The 18,233-nt window shown below is 34.3% G+C and overlaps 1 protein-coding gene across 10 annotated transcripts in view; it reads left to right on the forward strand.

The window, feature by feature from the left end:
- Positions 1-2,579: 2,579 nt before the first annotated feature.
- LOC117326001 (RNA binding protein fox-1 homolog 3-like) overlaps positions 2,580-18,233 on the forward strand; it is a 108,552-nt gene continuing 92,898 nt past the window's right edge. For 5 of the 10 annotated variants that reach the window (XM_033882556.1, XM_033882591.1, XM_033882573.1 and 2 more), the window contains exon 1: positions 2,583-2,975. In XM_033882556.1, coding sequence (XP_033738447.1) covers positions 2,784-2,975 — 192 coding nt within the window. In that variant the 5' untranslated portion in view covers positions 2,583-2,783. Of the gene's footprint in view, positions 2,976-12,333; positions 12,392-18,233 lie in introns of all 10 variants that reach the window. The other 5 variants (XM_033882565.1, XM_033882610.1, XM_033882689.1 and 2 more) reach the window with 4 other exon arrangements.

Raw genomic sequence — 18,233 nt, forward strand, 5'->3', positions numbered from 1 at the left:
GTGTCCACAGTATAAGCAGAAGTCTGGCAGTCTAGGATCATACCACATATTCACAATAACACTCAATACTGCGATTATTTAACTGATCCTATGATTTTTGTAGAGACAATATGAATTTAATTTATTTCAAAATATTTTCATTTAGCATCAGTGGCAGTCATCACGTTTACAGCTACTTTCTTTAATTAAGTGAAAGGGGTCCTAATTGATAGAGAGGCAATAAGACAATGTGTGTATATCATTAAGTACCTCGTGAATCACAGGCTCATCCCATTTGATTTGACTCCTTGGATCTTTTTTTACAGTAATAACCATAAAAGCGCATTTCTAATTGTTGACAATTAACTATGTTCTTGGCCATAACTACATACTTGCCTACCTTTTTTTAATTCGATGAAGGAGAATGTGCATGTTGATTTCTTAAAAAGCATTGATCGACATGTCATTAGACTAACTCTTTAAATGATACACATGCCATTAATCTAATTCCTTAAATGATAGACATACCATTAAACTAATTCCTTAAATGATATCCATACCATTAAACTAATTCCTTAAATGATATCCATACCATTAAACTAATTCCTTAAATGATATCCATACCATTAAACTAATTCCTTAAATGATAGACATACCATTAAACTAATTCCTTAAATGATAGACATACCATTAAACTAATTCCTTAAATGATAGACATACCATTAAACTAATTCTTTAAATGATAGATGATAGACATACCATTAAACTAATTCCTTAAATGATATCCATACCATTAAACTAATTCCTTAAATGATATCCATACCATTAAACTAATTCCTTCAATGTTACACATACCATTAAACTAATTCCTTAAATGATAGACATACCATTAAACTAATTCCTTAAATGATAGACATACCATTAAACTAATTCCTTAAATGATACACATACCATTAAACTAATTCCTTAAATGATAGACATACCATTAAACTAATTCCTTAAATGATACACATACCATTAAACTAATTCTTTAAATGATATCCATACCATTAAACTAATTCTTTAAATGATAGACGATAGACATTCCATTAAACTAATTCCTTAAATGATAGACATACCATTAAACTAATTCTTTAAATGATAGACATACCATTAAACTAATTCCTTCAATGTTACACATACCATTAAACTAATTCCTTAAATGATATCTATACCATTAAACTAATTCCTTAAATGATATCCATATCATTAAAATAATTCCTTAAATGATATCCATACCATTAAACTAATTCCTTCAATGTTACACATACCATTAAACTAATTCCTTAAATGATAGACATACCATTAAACTAATTCCTTAAATGATAGACATACCATTAAACTAATTCCTTAAATGATAGACATACCATTAAACTAATTCTTTAAATGATAGACATACCATTAAACTAATTCCTTAAATGATATCCATACCATTAAACTAATTCCTTAAATGATATCCATACCATTAAACTAATTCCTTCAATGATACACATACCATTAAACTAATTCCTTAAATGATAGACATACCATTAAACCTAATTCCTTAAATGATAGACATACCATTAAACTAATTCCTTAAATGATATCCATACCATTAAACTAATTCCTTCAATGTTACACATACCATTAAACTAATTCCTTAAATGATAGACATACCATTAAACTAATTCCTTAAATGATAGACATACCATTAAACTAATTCCTTAAATGATAGATATACCATTAAACTAATTCCTTAAAATCTGAAGCTGTTCCTTCTTATTGACTAATTGTATTTGAAAAAAAGTTTGATTAGTATGTTTTATGTCTAAATTTAGAAAGTCTTCATCCTTAAGAGAAGAGGGGTGTCGATCTGTAAGACATTAATACAGCAACGCTGGCAATACAGAAACAAAACCAAGTCCCTGTAATGTTTAAACATTAATACATACCTTGCCGCACTTAGCTAACCAAGCCCGCGTCATAAGTAGTCAAAGTACACTATTTTCGAGCGTAATTTTATTACATTTGTTGGCATTGTTAAGAAATGTCTAGTATTTAATCTTGATCTTTACATAAAAAGCAAACAAACAATTAAGAAAACAAGTTAAATCCATCTTGATGTGGTAAGTCTAGGCTACATCTAAATCTACATAATATGCCCTATACGCCCTTTTAATTGCTTATTTACTTGAGCCTCCGTGACTTTAAAAATTGAACTTTATACCTGTACAAATAAGGTTAGAATGTACAAGGAATATGATTCTGATAAGTAAATAGAATATCGGAGTGTGATAATTGACATGGGGTTGAACCATTGTTCGATAGGCCTAGTTCCTATTCCTACACGAAATATATTTCAGTGGTGAAATGTAAAAATCCATCATGAGCTAATTCAATCACACCTTGGTGCCCCATGGAGAAAAATAATCCACCATTCACCTGACGAGAAAGAACGAGGCGGAAAAATCCATAAATTGAATCGATTTTTATCAATCTGTAATTAAGTTACTTCATCACCGAAAGGTGGCATTGCGATCGGTGTATCAGAAACAATATGCAACAAGCAGATGACATCCGGGGTTTGTTTCACAGTTCACGATCTAAACAGGAGGATTGGATGCTGAAGCCACTATCAAGCAAGTAAATTCAAACGTGTACAGCGGATGTCAGCCGGAAACAAGGTCTTTATACTATGAGCTATACGTAAATGCGCTTTAGTTTACACAGTGAAGCTCCAGTTACCACGAGTGTCAACTCGGGCCGCTTTGAATCATTCGAGCAACATGGCGGAAATCGCCACACAAGTTTCCGAGAATGGACTGTCGATGAAACCGGATGACAGCTCAGTAAAAATGTTTATAACTGACTACAGACGGGACTTTCACTCAAAAATGGAGCCTGCTATGACACAGACCATTTTAAACGGCTGTCGAGATAGATTCGAGGAGAACAAAGAAAATGAAGGTAGTCGTGAGGTAAGTTTTCTGTGCCGATTGACCCGTGAAACATGTCATCCCTGGTCGTGTGTGTACTGTAGGCATCCTCTGTTTCTAATGTAAACATTGGCCAATTTTATCTCTATAAACGTGTCATTTCGTAGAGCCAGACTTACAATTTCCGTTTTTGGTTTCTTAACATATGATTGTTTTATTTCTTATACATAAATGGTTGCGCCAAATCGGTACACAAGATAATAAGTTAACCTGTGATTTTTATTTCTTGTCTCAGACTCTGTTCCTTTTTGTTAAGGCAGAGACATATATATATGTCTCTGGTTAAGGTAACAGTAAGGCCATGTTGAAAACTTTAAACAGAAAGCTTCACTAAAGCAGTCCCTACCTATGTTTTAATTTTTAAATTAGATCTCTCTTTTTTTTAGTTGAAATTGTTTTTTTACATGAGATTGAGAATATTTTATTTCACACATTATAGTAATTTACAGATCAATATAGCCATGTCCATATTATTTATTTCATATTTCATATTATTATATTGTGAGAACAAAATGCACAAAGGCGATTGGGCATGTTGAGCTAATATAAGCTTATAGACTGCTCAATATGGACTAGAAAACAGATGGGCTAGAGCAAATATGCTCAAGGTTATACCTGTTTAAAGATGGGATTTTATCAACAAATGATGTCTCATTGATTTTTCACCCTGGTCTAATACCTGTACTTTGTTAATAGGCTGGCTGCATAGGATTCTTGTAAAGTCCATTTGACTTAGTTTTATACCTCCAGCAGTTCTGTTAGCTATTAAGCTGCTATGTTCAAATCAATTGCAATCTGATTACTCCGTTCCACTGTACAAGTAACATGCATTTTTTACACAAACTGTCACATACATTACATGGACACATCATTAGGTTGCTGCCTTGCTACACTTTAATTATAGTTGTTGGTATGTTGTTTTCAGTAGTAATTTATGTTTCTGATTGAAATGGGTGAAATTAAAAGGATTCAATATTGTACTTGATCACAATAGATTGCACATATAAAGATATTCAACAACCATATATGGGTTTAGTTGGAAAAGCCCTTTCCATTTATTTGGCATTATTTTCAGCAGACAAAATCTACATGCAAGGGCCATTCATTTCTGCCCTGTACAAAGTATAATCAGGCATACAAGAGAGCACAGCACCTTGGTACATCATTGTAAAGCCAATTGTATAGCAATGCATGTGCAAAATTTTGACAAGAATTGAGCATTTAATTAAGTTAGGCTCTGATGACCAGTGACATAATATTGAACACTAAATTAAGATTGAAACAAAATTTGAAATACATGCCAATTGCAAAGTAGTGGAACTACACATATCATTTCATGTAGGTCACTAAATTAAAGAATGGCAAAAATAGAAAAATAAGATGAAGAAAGGCAAGTTGTTTCAGCTTCAAAAGTGAAACATGCTACTCATGTGAAAGCATTCGTTGAGAAAGGTGATGTCTACACTTTTTTTGAGATATTCTGAAAGTAGCATGCACAATAGCATTCTAACCAAATGTTTTGAATTTCTAAAGCTTTGTGCCTGAAGTATCTTCCATTTGCTGACATCTGAACAACAGGCCAGGATTTTGAACTGTGCTTAAACCTTCAAAAACGTATAACTTCAGAAACTTTCCCAGTTACTAACAGTGGATATATAGGTCAGGTTAACTGGCATTGTACTGTGGTAATGCCATAAATGGAATAAGCATTTTGTGATGGTTCATTTTGTTTAAAGTGCTATTAACAGCCAGAGTCATTTAAGGATGTGCCAGGTTTTGGAGGTGGAGGAAAGCTAGAGTATCTTGAGAAAAACCATCAGCCTATGGTCAGTACCAGGCAACTGCCCCACTTAGGCTTCGAACTCGTGACCCAGAGTTGGAAGGCTTAAGTGATAAAAGTGTCAGACACCATAACCACTCAGCCACCGTGGCCCCTGCATTTCGTGAAGTATTAGTCATAATTATTAGACATTATACTAGAGGTACCTTCATATTTAAATGATATTTAAGATGATCAGAATAACATGCAAAAATAGCCTGACATATATAGTGGCTGTATGCATATATATTGAACAGAAAAAAAATTAATAAAAGAAATGTGCAGCCCTGTTAGTTTGAAACAAGAGCGAAGGCACTCGTGTATTTCGTCTCTGAAATTGGTCACTGATCAGCTGAGAATGGCCAACAACCTGAGTTAAAAACCAAACAAAAATGGCTTTGTATACATGTATACATGTAATATCAATTTAAAGTGTTTCCTCAGTTATGGGGACATTAGAAAGATATGGGCTTCCGGAGACCATGTGTTCTTGCAAGATTAATAGGGGCATGAAGGACTTCCTACATCTTATACAAAAATGTCATGGACAATGTTATACATTTATATAATGAAGTAATTTAGTGATAGGGGTTGTAAAGGCCGGAGAAGCCAGTACTGATTGACTACCACCTCCGTATACAATATTGTTGTGGAGGATAGATGATCACAGGTGATCATGTCATTGACATTCTTTGTCAACAATTTTTGATTTAGAGTGAAATGTGACTATGCAACTGCTCAACAAAAATAAATGTTGTTGTTTTCTCTTAAACTAATGATAGGTGACTTTTAATTATAGTTTTGATCTTTAACCTTTGCTTTTGAATTGATGGTTAAGGAAACTACAAAGTGACCTTGGCATTTAACATGGCTTCTGTAACTTTCCTCTCCCCTATATCTTGTCAGTATGGTGGTATAATGTGCACTCCAATACACTGAAATTAATGTGTAAAAAAAACTAACAAATGTGTGTTTTGTGTCACAGTGGCCTGGTACATCATGGCTTCCATCAGTTCGACTTCAGCAGCTCATTTTTATTGTCATACCCTACTTTGTGTCGGAGGAAGTGTTGGTCCCTGGACTTATTACAGGATATATATGTATGTCCATGATAAGCAGCTAACCAGTGGGGAGGGTATATATGTATGTCCATGATAAGCAGCTAACCAGTGGGGACTGAGCCCAACCAGGCACACAATCCCATATATATAATTGTAGTCTACATTATAGTAGTCTAGTAGATATGTATAATAGTAGTCTAGTACTACAATGTAATGGTAGTCTATTAGATATAATATAGTATTCTTAAGTACTACTATCTAATGGTAGTCATTGATATGTATATAATTAGTCTAGTAGATATCGTGGGTTCTCAAAGTATAGATGGGTCCTACAGAAAAAACAAGAGTCTCGGAGAATGAAAATTTTTGCAAATAAAGATAAGTTGAGGAGTTGGAACTCAAATGTCGGTATCTCAATGTCAATGGGTTGATATTTCCATGTATAGGCTTATGGACATACAATAGTTATTATACTAAAAGGTCATGTCATAGATTCATACAATATAATACCTTTAGGTGCCATTCAGCTTTTTTATTGGGTACTAATACTAGTTCATGTGTCTCTTTGGGCTGTGGTATATTTGTCCAATAAAATTGTTTGTTTACTAATTGGAACACCAGTATTGTCCAATGAGATGGCATGTCATTGTGCAGTTGTACAATAAAATGTCTCATTAGACTCTAATATTGTCTAAAAAGATAATATATCTAATCAGACAGTGTGGTTGGTATACATCTTTTATCCAATAGAATTGTCTTATCATATGCCAAAATAGTTAAGTTTCCTCTTAACCGACACTAAGTATTCCACATGTATTGAAAATGAGATGTTGGTCAGCTAGCCATTGTTACCGTTGCATTACCCACAGTACCAAAAATCTATATAGATTTCTTAGGACCATTTGATCCAGCATGGAACATACATTTCATGCGCCTTTGGATATGGTATCTTATATGACCACATATATCTTCCCAAAGTCTTCATTTTAACATTAGCAGCTATACAGACATCGACATGATACAGTATACATACATGAATTCAAGAATGGTGTGTTCAACTGGTCAAATTTGTATTTCAGTTAAGGAGAGTGCAAAGTTGAGAGAGGGAATTAAAAGTTAATATTTAATGGATTATGTCTGTTATTGATTATGTTGGGGCCTAGTCATGTTTCCCTGGTGTTTTGTATAGACTGGTAGATCTGACTAATAACACTGACAAGGGGAAGTGTCCCTAAGCCTATTTACTCATTACTAGTGCTGACACTAAGTATACCAGTATCTTTTGGTGACCTAATGGAAACAGATACAGAGATTTGGGGATTTTACATACTTGCTTAATTGAAAATCCCTTCATTTCTAGATATTTGTCCAATATGTTATGCTGTTTATTTACCTGTGATATTGCCAAATCATTACACTTTTCCTGTACTGAATCAAATCTCTTTGATACATATCTGAAACTCTTGTCTTATGTTTGCCTCTATCAACTAGAGATAAGTAGTAGTATTTCTGTAATGAATGTATGCATTTCTGAATTCCTAGATAGGCAATCTGTTTAATTGATTTTAATATTTTCCTACACCCACAATCACACATAAATGTTGAATATTACTGTGAACTAGATTTTCCCTTTCAATGACTCTGGATAGTTTTGGCATCAAGCTCCATTTCCAGGAGCTGGGAAACAACAAGAATTTCAACATAGTAACAGACAAAAAAGTATAAACAAAAATATAGATTTACTAGACTCATGAAAAAGTTGAATGATATTAAGACCAGGTGCTCCAGTAGGGTAAGCGTCTTCCACTTCATCGATAACATTCGACATACAAATATAGATCAAATCCAGGTTAAGCCTCAATACAGTATGTACATTCGACATACAAATAAAGATCAAATCCAGGTTAAGCCAGATTTCAAAAACTTTTATTTTTGATGTCTGCTATATAAGTTACCCTGTTTGTGTCTCATTGATGTACCAAGTACAAATTTTCAAATTTGTATATATCTACTCTACAAGTAGTGTTTCTTTGCGTCTCTTAACACTGCAATTACTGTACAACTACCAAGTCACACACTCACATCTCCGTGTATGTTTGAGTCTAATATGATGATGAACCTATGTCCCTCAAGCAGAGTCTTCATTTTGACCCCATAGACTTGCTTGCAGATTGAGCAGTGTCTCAGCATGATAAAAGATGATTTGGACCAATCTAGCTTTTCTAGCTGGTGAAGGATGTGTATTGATTTGATGTCATTAGCTACTGTATTGGAATCAGGCGTTGACTAATTGGCTGCTCTGTAGTGTGCATCTACCTGTAAAACAGTACACAGGTAAATGTTACCTGATGCTATCATTGTATCCACATAAAGTAGGGTTAGATAATGGTCGTGTTCAAAAAGGTTTGAGTCTGGGAAGCAAAATAACTTGACTTCATGATCAAGCTCAGGTTGATAACCTTTTAAATAGTTAGTGATGCTCTATCATGACTATAGCTGAAAGTAATTATTGCCTTTTTTAATTAAAACTATATATATATATATATATATCCATGCTATTTATTATCAACAAAATATATATATCCATGCTATTTGTTATCAACAAAGATAAAAAAGTGAAAAAAACCCCGATAATTTACAAATTAAATTTGAAGGTATATTAAGCAAGTAATGTTTAGATATATAAAGTAAAGCATTGCAGTGCTGGTCTGCTGGTTTATGGTATATTCCTCTGAATTTGAGCTTGAAGACCTGCAAGTCATGTACAACTTCACCTTCCTCTTCTGGTGTATAAACTACTTTATATCCTTCACAAACCTCTTCTTTTGGTTCCCAGTGTGGACCTGTCTATAGTAAAGCTTGAAATATAGCAAGGATGGAAACATTTGAGATTCAAAAGTGTAGACAGATATGAATTACAGGTAGACCTTGCAAATTAACCTTAGTTTAAAAGACACTAAAAATTGATCTATACTGAAAATCAATACCGGTAATATAAATAGAACTCTAAATCTGTATAAAAACGGGGAGCAGAATTACAAGAAACATAGATTTATTGAAAAGTACGATTGTACATATTTTTATATACACACGTGTACAGTAACTGATGTGATAGGATGTCAAATGCCAGGCACATCTATTTTTGAAGAGCAAATCAATGACATTTAAAATGAAGCTTGATTAAAAATGTTGGCAGGTGGTATCAGAAAACTGAGTGGTAATGTTTGTTTTTTGTTGTTGTCAATCTGTGGATGTCTGTTTTGACATTTAATATTAAAACTATGCACTAAACTGTACATGGGTAGACAATACAACTAGGACATTAGTTAAGTACATATAATACCACAACTACAGAACACATGTTACTAATAATCACACTAAATATAGTTACAAGAGCAGCAAGGCATCACAACAAATCCCCTTGTGTACACAAACAAATTGATTAAGGATATCATATCTTGGAATCTAACTAAAATCCAATTATGTCTCAATAACAACTTCATCCTCTGGTAATTATCTCAATTGGGCAGATCTGTGCATTTTAAATGCAAAGGCAAACATTTACCTTCCTTGAAAAGTGATAAGCATCAACTTTATGTTGACTAATATATGATGTAGGTGGTCTCTCAAGACAGGTTCCTCTATAGACCGGTGATGTATGTGGCCTCTAAAGACAGGTTCCTCTGTAGACTGGTGATGTAGGTGGCCTCTAAAGACAGGTTCCTCTATAGACCAGTGATGTAGGTGGCCTCTAAAGATAGGTTCCTCTGTAGACTGGTGATGTAGGTGGCCTCTAAAGATGGGTTCCTCTGTAGACTGGTGATGTAGGTTGCCTCTAAAGATGGGTTCCTCTGTAGACTGGTGATGTAGGTGGCCTCTAAAGACAGGTTCCTCTATAGACCAGTGATGTAGGTGGCCTCTAAAGACAGGTTCCTCTGTAGACTGGTGATGTAGGTGGCCTCTAAAGATAGGTTCCTCTATAGACCAGTGATGTAGGTTGCCTCTAAAGATGGGTTCCTCTGTAGACTGGTGATGTAGGTGGCCTCTAAAGACAGGTTCCTCTATAGACCAGTGATGTAGGTGGCCTCTAAAGACAGGTTACTCTGTAGACTGGTGATGTAGGTGGCCTCTAAAGATAGGTTCCTCTGTAGACTGGTGATGTAGGTGGCCTCTAAAGACAGGTTCCTCTGTAGACTGGTGATGTAGGTGGCCTCTAAAGATAGGTTCCCCTGTAGACTGGTGATGTATGTGGTCTCTCTAGACAGGTTCCTCTGTAGACTGGTGATGTAGGTGGCCTCTAAAGATGGGTTCCTCTATAGACCAGTGATGTATGTGGCCTCTAAAGATAGGTTCCTCTGTAGACTGGTGATGTAGGTGGCCTCTAAAGACAGGTTCCTCTATAGACCAGTGATGTATGTGGCCTCTAAAGACAGGTTCCTCTATAGACCAGTGATGTAGGTGGCCTCTAAAGATAGGTTCCTCTGTAGACTGGTGACGTAGGTGGCCTCTAAAGACAGGTTCCTCTGTAGACTGGTGATGTAGGTGGCCTCTAAAGATGGGTTCCTCTGTAGACTGGTGATGTAGGTGGCCTCTAAAGATGGGTTCCTCTGTAGACTGGTGATGTATGTGGCCTCTAAAGACAGGTTCCTTGGATCTATAGACCAGTGATGTAGGTGGCCTCTAAAGATGGGTTCCTCTGTAGACTGGTGATGTAGGTGGCCTCTAAAGACAGGTTCCTCTATAGACTGTTGCATATGTATGTGGTCTCTCTAGACAGGTTCCTCTGTAGACTGTTGATGTAGGTGGTTTTTAAAAGTCAGGTTAATTCTTTCTGTAGATTACATAGGTAAGTGTTCTGGTCTCTCGACACATGTTCATCTGTAGATTACCAACTAACATGCAGATAGTAATTCAGAATGATGGTGGATTTACAGATATAGCTCTGTGATTTTCATACAGTAGTATGTCAGAATAATGATTGAGGTAGGCAAGTTTCTGAAGATGTGGCCTTTGGTGAATTTCATTTTGTGATACATTTGCTAGAATACTAGACAAATCAATTAGTTATTACATGGCCTCATCTCACCCTAACATCCTATATTGGCCTTGGGCAATGACTTCATTTATAACTCGAGCAAGCGTCCAATATTGTCAAGCTACCTCAGTCAGTTTTGTTTCAAATATCCACGTTGTATAATTTAATAGGTTGTTTGGCCTGGTTTAGCAGATTGGTTCTGTTTTGTTTCCTGTGTGTTATAGCACATTTGTCAGTACCTAGCTCTCATCCTTGTGTTCAATAATTAAACAGTAAGTAGAAACCTGATGTTACTTGTAATGATAGTGCTACCATTTTGGTTGTGTTCCAGTGAAGCATCATGTTAGTTTTGCGGTGTTGATGACAGCTCGAAATGAGAATTTTATGTTTTACTGTTAAATATGTGTATTTCCTTGCTGCAAATAAGTGTACATTAAGCTTCCTGTAGAAATACTAATTAATTAAAAAGGCTTATTATATTTAATGCCCTTCAACCATTTAAGCGATTTATATACTTGTTGACTAAGGAAAACAGAGCTTAATTTTGTTTGACTGTTTGAAAATAAAATTGTAACTTCAGTTCAGTGTGAAACAAAATTGCTAACACTAATTAAAAAAATACAGAATTTTGAAGTTTATTTTAATTAGTGTATATGGCATTAATAGTATCATGTATATGAGTACAGTTAATTGTATTGTGTATGTATACTTGAGCTTTTTGCATCTAGATGTGTTGCTCAAAAAGTACAAGTCCAACATTAACCAACCTTGTATATATGGTAAAATAGATCACATAGTAGAGAATATCATCGTGAATTTGTGGTCGAGTGACTATGGTAATTAGGGACGCTAAATTGGAAACTAGACTTCTTGTGTTATGCTCAGTTTCTCAAAAGTATTAATGTTATAATGTTATTCCAACCAAACCTGGAATATAGTACATTGTAGTATGGACATTTCAACACTCCCTACCTATATCCTTGGCTAAACCAAAGTTTTGTTGCTTTTAGTTGCTTATCTTATTAGATATATTCCTGTTTTTTTTACTACAACAAGGCTTAGTGATAAACAGGTTGGAATTCATAGTAGTAAGAGCAACAAGACAAATGGACAAACAACAGAAATGATATTGCTGAATTGTGGGCCTCGTGAATGTTCATTGTGGTAGATTGTTGCCTCACAGTGTAATATGCCAGTATTGTTACATTAATCATTTAACACCATGTCTTCATGGTTCTAATCATTTAACACCATGTCTTCATAGTTCAGATGACTTTGTCATGAATCTATGTACTGTAGTCATAAAAATGATATAAGACTTTTGAGTTGTATCTGCACCTGTCATTTATGTTTCTATTTGTAATATGTTTTTATTTTATTTATAGACAAAGAATTGTTTTAATGTTGTTTTGTGAAAATTTTCAGGATTGTTCGTACTCACAGCATAGTTGATGAGAACACATGTGTTTAATCGTAGAAGCTGGTAAGACCCTGCATTTTGGTGAAGTAGTGTTGAGCCCCGTTTGTGGACTGTTGATGGCCCGTGATGCATGCTGTCTGATTGTTGGTACACAGATCTCCATGTATTACTAGTGTTAGCAAGTACATCCATATATTATTAATGCACAGTCTTTTTAACATACCAATATTTATGTTCAGTTTAAAATACATTTGAATACATTAAAGTATAATATCAACATTTACACAAATATATATGTATGTGTATAGATAGAATGGAGTCTTCTTCAGTTTTAAAAATATTCTTATTGGCAAGATACTCAAAATCAATGAATAAAGTTTTAAAGATATATTAAATATTTGTATTAGGTTACTACATAGCAAAATGGGGTATATGCTAAACTTGATCATATTTGAAAATCAAGCTTAGTAACATCTTGTAAACAGTTTTATGTGTTTTTCTTGGTAACATTTTAAATATAGAGACAGACCTATGTTCCTGAATATGAACACTGTCAAACAGAATATGGATTTTCATTTGGCATAATAAAAGTCTTTGATTATTGGAGTAAGGTTGGTTGGATAGAGTTTGAATATATATAACATCTTTGTGATGTCATTTTTATGACACAGAAAAAGTTGGTTCAAAATCTATACAGGAATGTAGCTGTGAACCGGTAGAAATTCAGCCATCGATTGTTGTTTTTATCTCTATAGGGAACACACAGGTTTGGTCTTTGTCTGCTCAGTGTGACAATATAAATCAAATTGATGTTTTAATTTCTCATGATAAAACTATATCGATGAATATTTAATTGATTTTTTTTTTGCCTAACAGTAACTTTCCTTGTAGGCTATATTATATCTTCACATGCATGCTTGGTTTTCTAACACAACAATATTGATGAGGGGCTTTTCTATAACAAATCACTCTAGAATTATATATATTATAAACTATGCATGGATAGAAAAAATAATAAAGGAATAGATTGGTTTTTTTATCAATAAAAGCAGTGATGTATTGCTTTTATGAGTAACTGAAATCTCGTGTTCTCATAATAATTCTTACATTTCACAGCCATTTGGTAATTGTCTACATCCTTATCTTGCTAAATTTGGGGAAAAAATAACTTAGTAAGGTGGCTCACTTGCTGTCATTATCTACTAGTGAGGTGAAATTTTTAGGTGTAGAAGATTATGGGTCGATTTTGATTAAGGTGTAGAAGAGGATGGGTAGACTTTGTTAGGTCACCTGAGACAAAGTCACAAGTGACCTATTCTAATCGTCTTTTGTCCTTCGTCATGCGTTGTGCATTGTCTGTTCATAAACAATTTACATTTTCAACTTCTCAATAATCAAGAGGCCTAGAGTCATCAAGATTGTTCAAATGAATGACCTTGACATTTATTCAAGGTCACAGGGGTCAAATATGTTAAATCTGTAATCAACTTCTTTGCATTAAGCATATTTGACCTTAAACTTGCTAGGGGGAAGAGCTATCAAGATAATTGAAATGAATGACCTTGAAATCATTTAAGGTTAGTAACATGGGTCAAATAGGCTAAGATAATAAAAAGACATTTTCTCAATAACCAAGAGCCCAAGAGACCTGATACTGGGCCTATAGTATACTGGGGTAAAGGGCTATAAAGATTGTTCAAATTAGTGAGCATGACCTTGACCTTCATTCAAGGCCACCTGGCTCAAATATGCTAAAATCTTTCAAACATTTACTGGATGAAAATTCTGGGGTGAACACATTGACCTCAAATTCACGTTCACAGTAATCAAACCTGATGAAATATATATAACTTCAGGTGACCATTAAGGCTCATGGGCCTCATGTTTCAGGGTGTAGAAGAGGATGGGTAGATTTTGTTTTAAGGTGTAGAAGCTTAAGAGGAAAGGTAGATTTGAAATCTAACATGGATGGAGATCAGTGTCATGTTAACTGCATGTGCTTGGACTTTTATCATTTATTATTTTTGGAGAGTTCAGAAGCATGCTTCTTGTTTCAATAATTTTTGGACGTATTCATTGTGCAATATTTATACATGTATAATATGTGTTGTTGAGCTGAAGATTATAGACGATGATATTTGTCCTAGTTTTACGATAAATTGTCATTATAGGATATAATTTGTTCTGACTTGATAATGTATACATGATCATCTGTTATTGATCACATTGCTTTCAAGTGTCAACATGATAAAGAATTTGTTAGTTTGTTGTGTTTCATAATTTACATAGATCTCAATCTACAGACAAGTTCAATGTATGAAGCTTTTAGCAGTAAGTTTGAGGCTCAGTAAATGTTTGATTTGGGTTTAGATGTACAAGTATGTACCAAGGGTAATTCATCATAGGGCCATGCATAATTGCTTTACTTTTTCAGATCACTGCATTTATGGAAGATATTGAGTGCTGCGGTAAAACATTGATCAGTGGGTGAATGACTTATTGTAATACCTAATGTTTGTTGTAGAACACCATTTCTCCCAGTTGTATATATAATTAGACAAACCTGTGTATCAAGGACATCCAAGGAACAAGGCAAAAATGTCCTTTATAGAGAGGTGTTCTTTATATAGACTAGTTATTACTTTTTTCAGTGAGTTATGTCCCTTACACACATGACCAGCCATGCTCGAGTAAAGTTTGATTTAAATAAGAAGATATCAGCTATGAAGTTTTGACCTGTACATGAAAACTCCAACATTTAACTTAAACATGCAGTATGTGTTTTATGGTAATTCTTTACCATCTTTATATAATTAGAAACAAACAATAAGATTTTTGGCCTAAACAGGCAAAAATAAATCAACTACCTAGGTTAGGTATATATACTTGTCACATGATATGTGTACATTAGGAATTTTAAACACAGATGGCCCAATGCTCACCAGCCTGTGTCAATTTATTGTTTAATTAATGCTATAACAGTGGAAGGTTTCATCTTACCTTGACATATTGTCTAATGGAAGTCAAGTTGAAGTGGCCTAGACATGCAAGTTATTGTATCTTATCTTACAGCTAAACAAAACATTCCCAATCAATTCAGTGGGACCTTTAGTTATACATTTTATATATGCATTACAAATTAAACCCTTATCGTCTCAAATATTACCTGTCAATGTAAAAAAAAAAATGTCCCCATTCCCAGTCTTATCCCTGTTCTCCAAACACCTAAAGAGAGTTTTATGGTCCACAGAATTTTCCCACTGCAGCATTGTATGGCTTTGATTCTCAACATTTGATCGTAGCCAGGACGACAATTGTGGGATCCTTAGGGATTTAGATCTGAATGTATAGATCTATTATTCATGGGTATCTCTACCTTTATTTGTTGGTAGCTCTCATTGCGATTATATTACAGATGGTGGTACGGAACCACAGTCGCCATAAACAGACCAAGCAATTAGATAGTGGCGAGCAGGATCAGACCCAACAATTTGTCTTGTAGACATGACAAATTTGATCTACTGCTTTTGTTATATAAAAAGTATTATAATCCTTTATGATTGCAAGTCTACAGATAGGGCTCCTGAAGACATACTTTACCTTAGTTTCAATTATTCCCGTTGTATCATGAGAAGATTTAGTGTTTTTATAGTGTCAGATTATCCTTAACTTCACATGAAGAGAACTCCAAAGATTGTGTGTGTAAATGTGATAGCCTTACAATCAGATTATACTGCTGCATATTTAAGTATTTCAGTACATTGTAGGATGGGTATTAGCTTGTTGTTTGGTAGTCCATTACTGCTAAAATGTAATCAAAATGGCCCTCGTCGATACCTAAACAGACCAGATAGGATTTGGCTGAGGACAGTCTTCCCACTGAGACTCTACTGGTTTAATGTAATAAAACAAGCTTTTGGTTGAGTTTTATTGATTTTTTTTTTACTTTATATTGATAGGCATTTCAACTGCTGTAGACAGGACTGAAATTTAAACTGATTTAATTTAACTAATTATATATGCACAACTGTGTACACATACATCCAGGATTGTGGGATGTTCGTATGCAGGTAGTCCAGGGGTGAGATTCAGGTAAGGGGAGACCATTTTAATTAAATACGGTGTAAGGTAAATGACCTTATCACTTGTAAACATTTTTTTATATTGAAAAATCTACTTTAAACCTGAAGCTGGATATGATGATTTATGTTTATGCTGTTTTGTAGAGATAGCCAAACCAAACAAAAAAAAGGAAAACTTATGTAACATTATTACAGTGTGGCATAAAAGTAAAGTATTTAATTTCAAAATATTTATGTTTGACCCAGTGCCATCCGTGCTTGTTTCTAAAATGATGTCATCAGGCCATACCTTTATTCAGGACATTACTACAGTGAGGGGTATAAATTTTACATGACTGACTGCCAACTGAATAATGTTAATCTGCAGCTCTGATCACAGCACTTTAGACATGTCTTCTCCACCACTGTCTTTGTATGTAACCACATGTTGATCCTAACTACCCTGTATAAAAACATCATATTGACGGCCATCTCCTGTCCCCGATATTTTGATCCCCCTTGCATTAATAATGTTTCTTGTCTGCCAGTAAGACTCATTTCTGTACAGTAGAATCTGTTGTCTTTAGTCATCAATATAGAACTTGTTTATGCAAGGATTTCCTTGACCAAAAAGCTTGCTTCAATTCCAATGCTTTTCAAAGAGGCCAAATGTCATTGTCATTGAAAATAAATGGCTTAGGTCCTTTTCCTACCTAAGAGTTGCTTGCCCATAGAACTTTCTTACTTGGAATTGCTCTTCTCGTTGAATGGTCAGAAATGAAGGTCATCGTTACTTGAAATCGTGAGTTTCTTTCTAAACAAGGTCAAAGTCACTTACCAAAAACAGATACCTTTAAATAGCTCTTTATGTATCAGAATGTTATGTCCAATGTTCAATATAGTTACCTTCAAGGTCAAAGAAAGATTCTATAATTAGAAGGTACATTGTATAGCCATCTCCAAGCAATACAATCCTTCTATTAATTCTGAAATATAAATATCGTAAAGCACTTTCTAAGAAAGAACAATGACTTTTAATTATATCTCTATAGAATATCAATGCTCAAGATATTTGAATTCATAATTTTTCTTGGTGAATAAATGTGAAATAAGGTAAAAAATTCAATTAAAAAAGTGGAAAGTTTCCTCATTGGGGTTTATAGATAGCTTGAAATCCTGGTGTATTTGAGTGGATGGTACAACCCACAATTTACAGAAATGGCCTGTGTTTCTAGGTTATGTTAAGTAGTCGTTAGGGTTTGGAGTAGATGCACTTAAGGTTTGGGTATAGAGATATTATTTTCAGTGGTACATGTTCTAATTAAGCTTTATGTATGACTAGAGAACCTGATGACTTTCTATAATAATGGGAGGCTGAATAGAACGGCTTGTTTCAAGAATTGTAACATGAAATAAGTGGTTATAGTTTCAAAGTAGCTAATTAGGGGAAAATGCCTCTATTTAACAAGGTTTTTTAGGAGTACAACAATATAGACTCTAGACTGTCATTTCATTACAAGAAATCTCACAAATCTGACTGCCTAGTCGCCGTGTGTATGTGTGTGAAACAACTACAGGAAGTAAGACAAGTCACAAATACATCCCCGTGCCTTCTAGCTCATTTTAAAATATATTTGAACTAACATCGAACAGGAAGTTAACATCTAGCTCAAATCTGGGACTATATATGGATAAGGCAAAATCCTGATTGAAGTTTAGGATGTTATTAGAATGCAGTGTACTCCCAAATCCTAGCAAAGTTTTAGCTTAGGAACCTTATTATTATCTTGTGTTCCTGTGTTGATTATATGATCAATATGGAATATCAATAATATATAGACCCT

Source organism: Pecten maximus, chromosome 1 (genome assembly GCF_902652985.1).
Source record: "Pecten maximus chromosome 1, xPecMax1.1, whole genome shotgun sequence".
Classification (NCBI taxonomy): domain Eukaryota; kingdom Metazoa; phylum Mollusca; class Bivalvia; order Pectinida; family Pectinidae; genus Pecten; species Pecten maximus.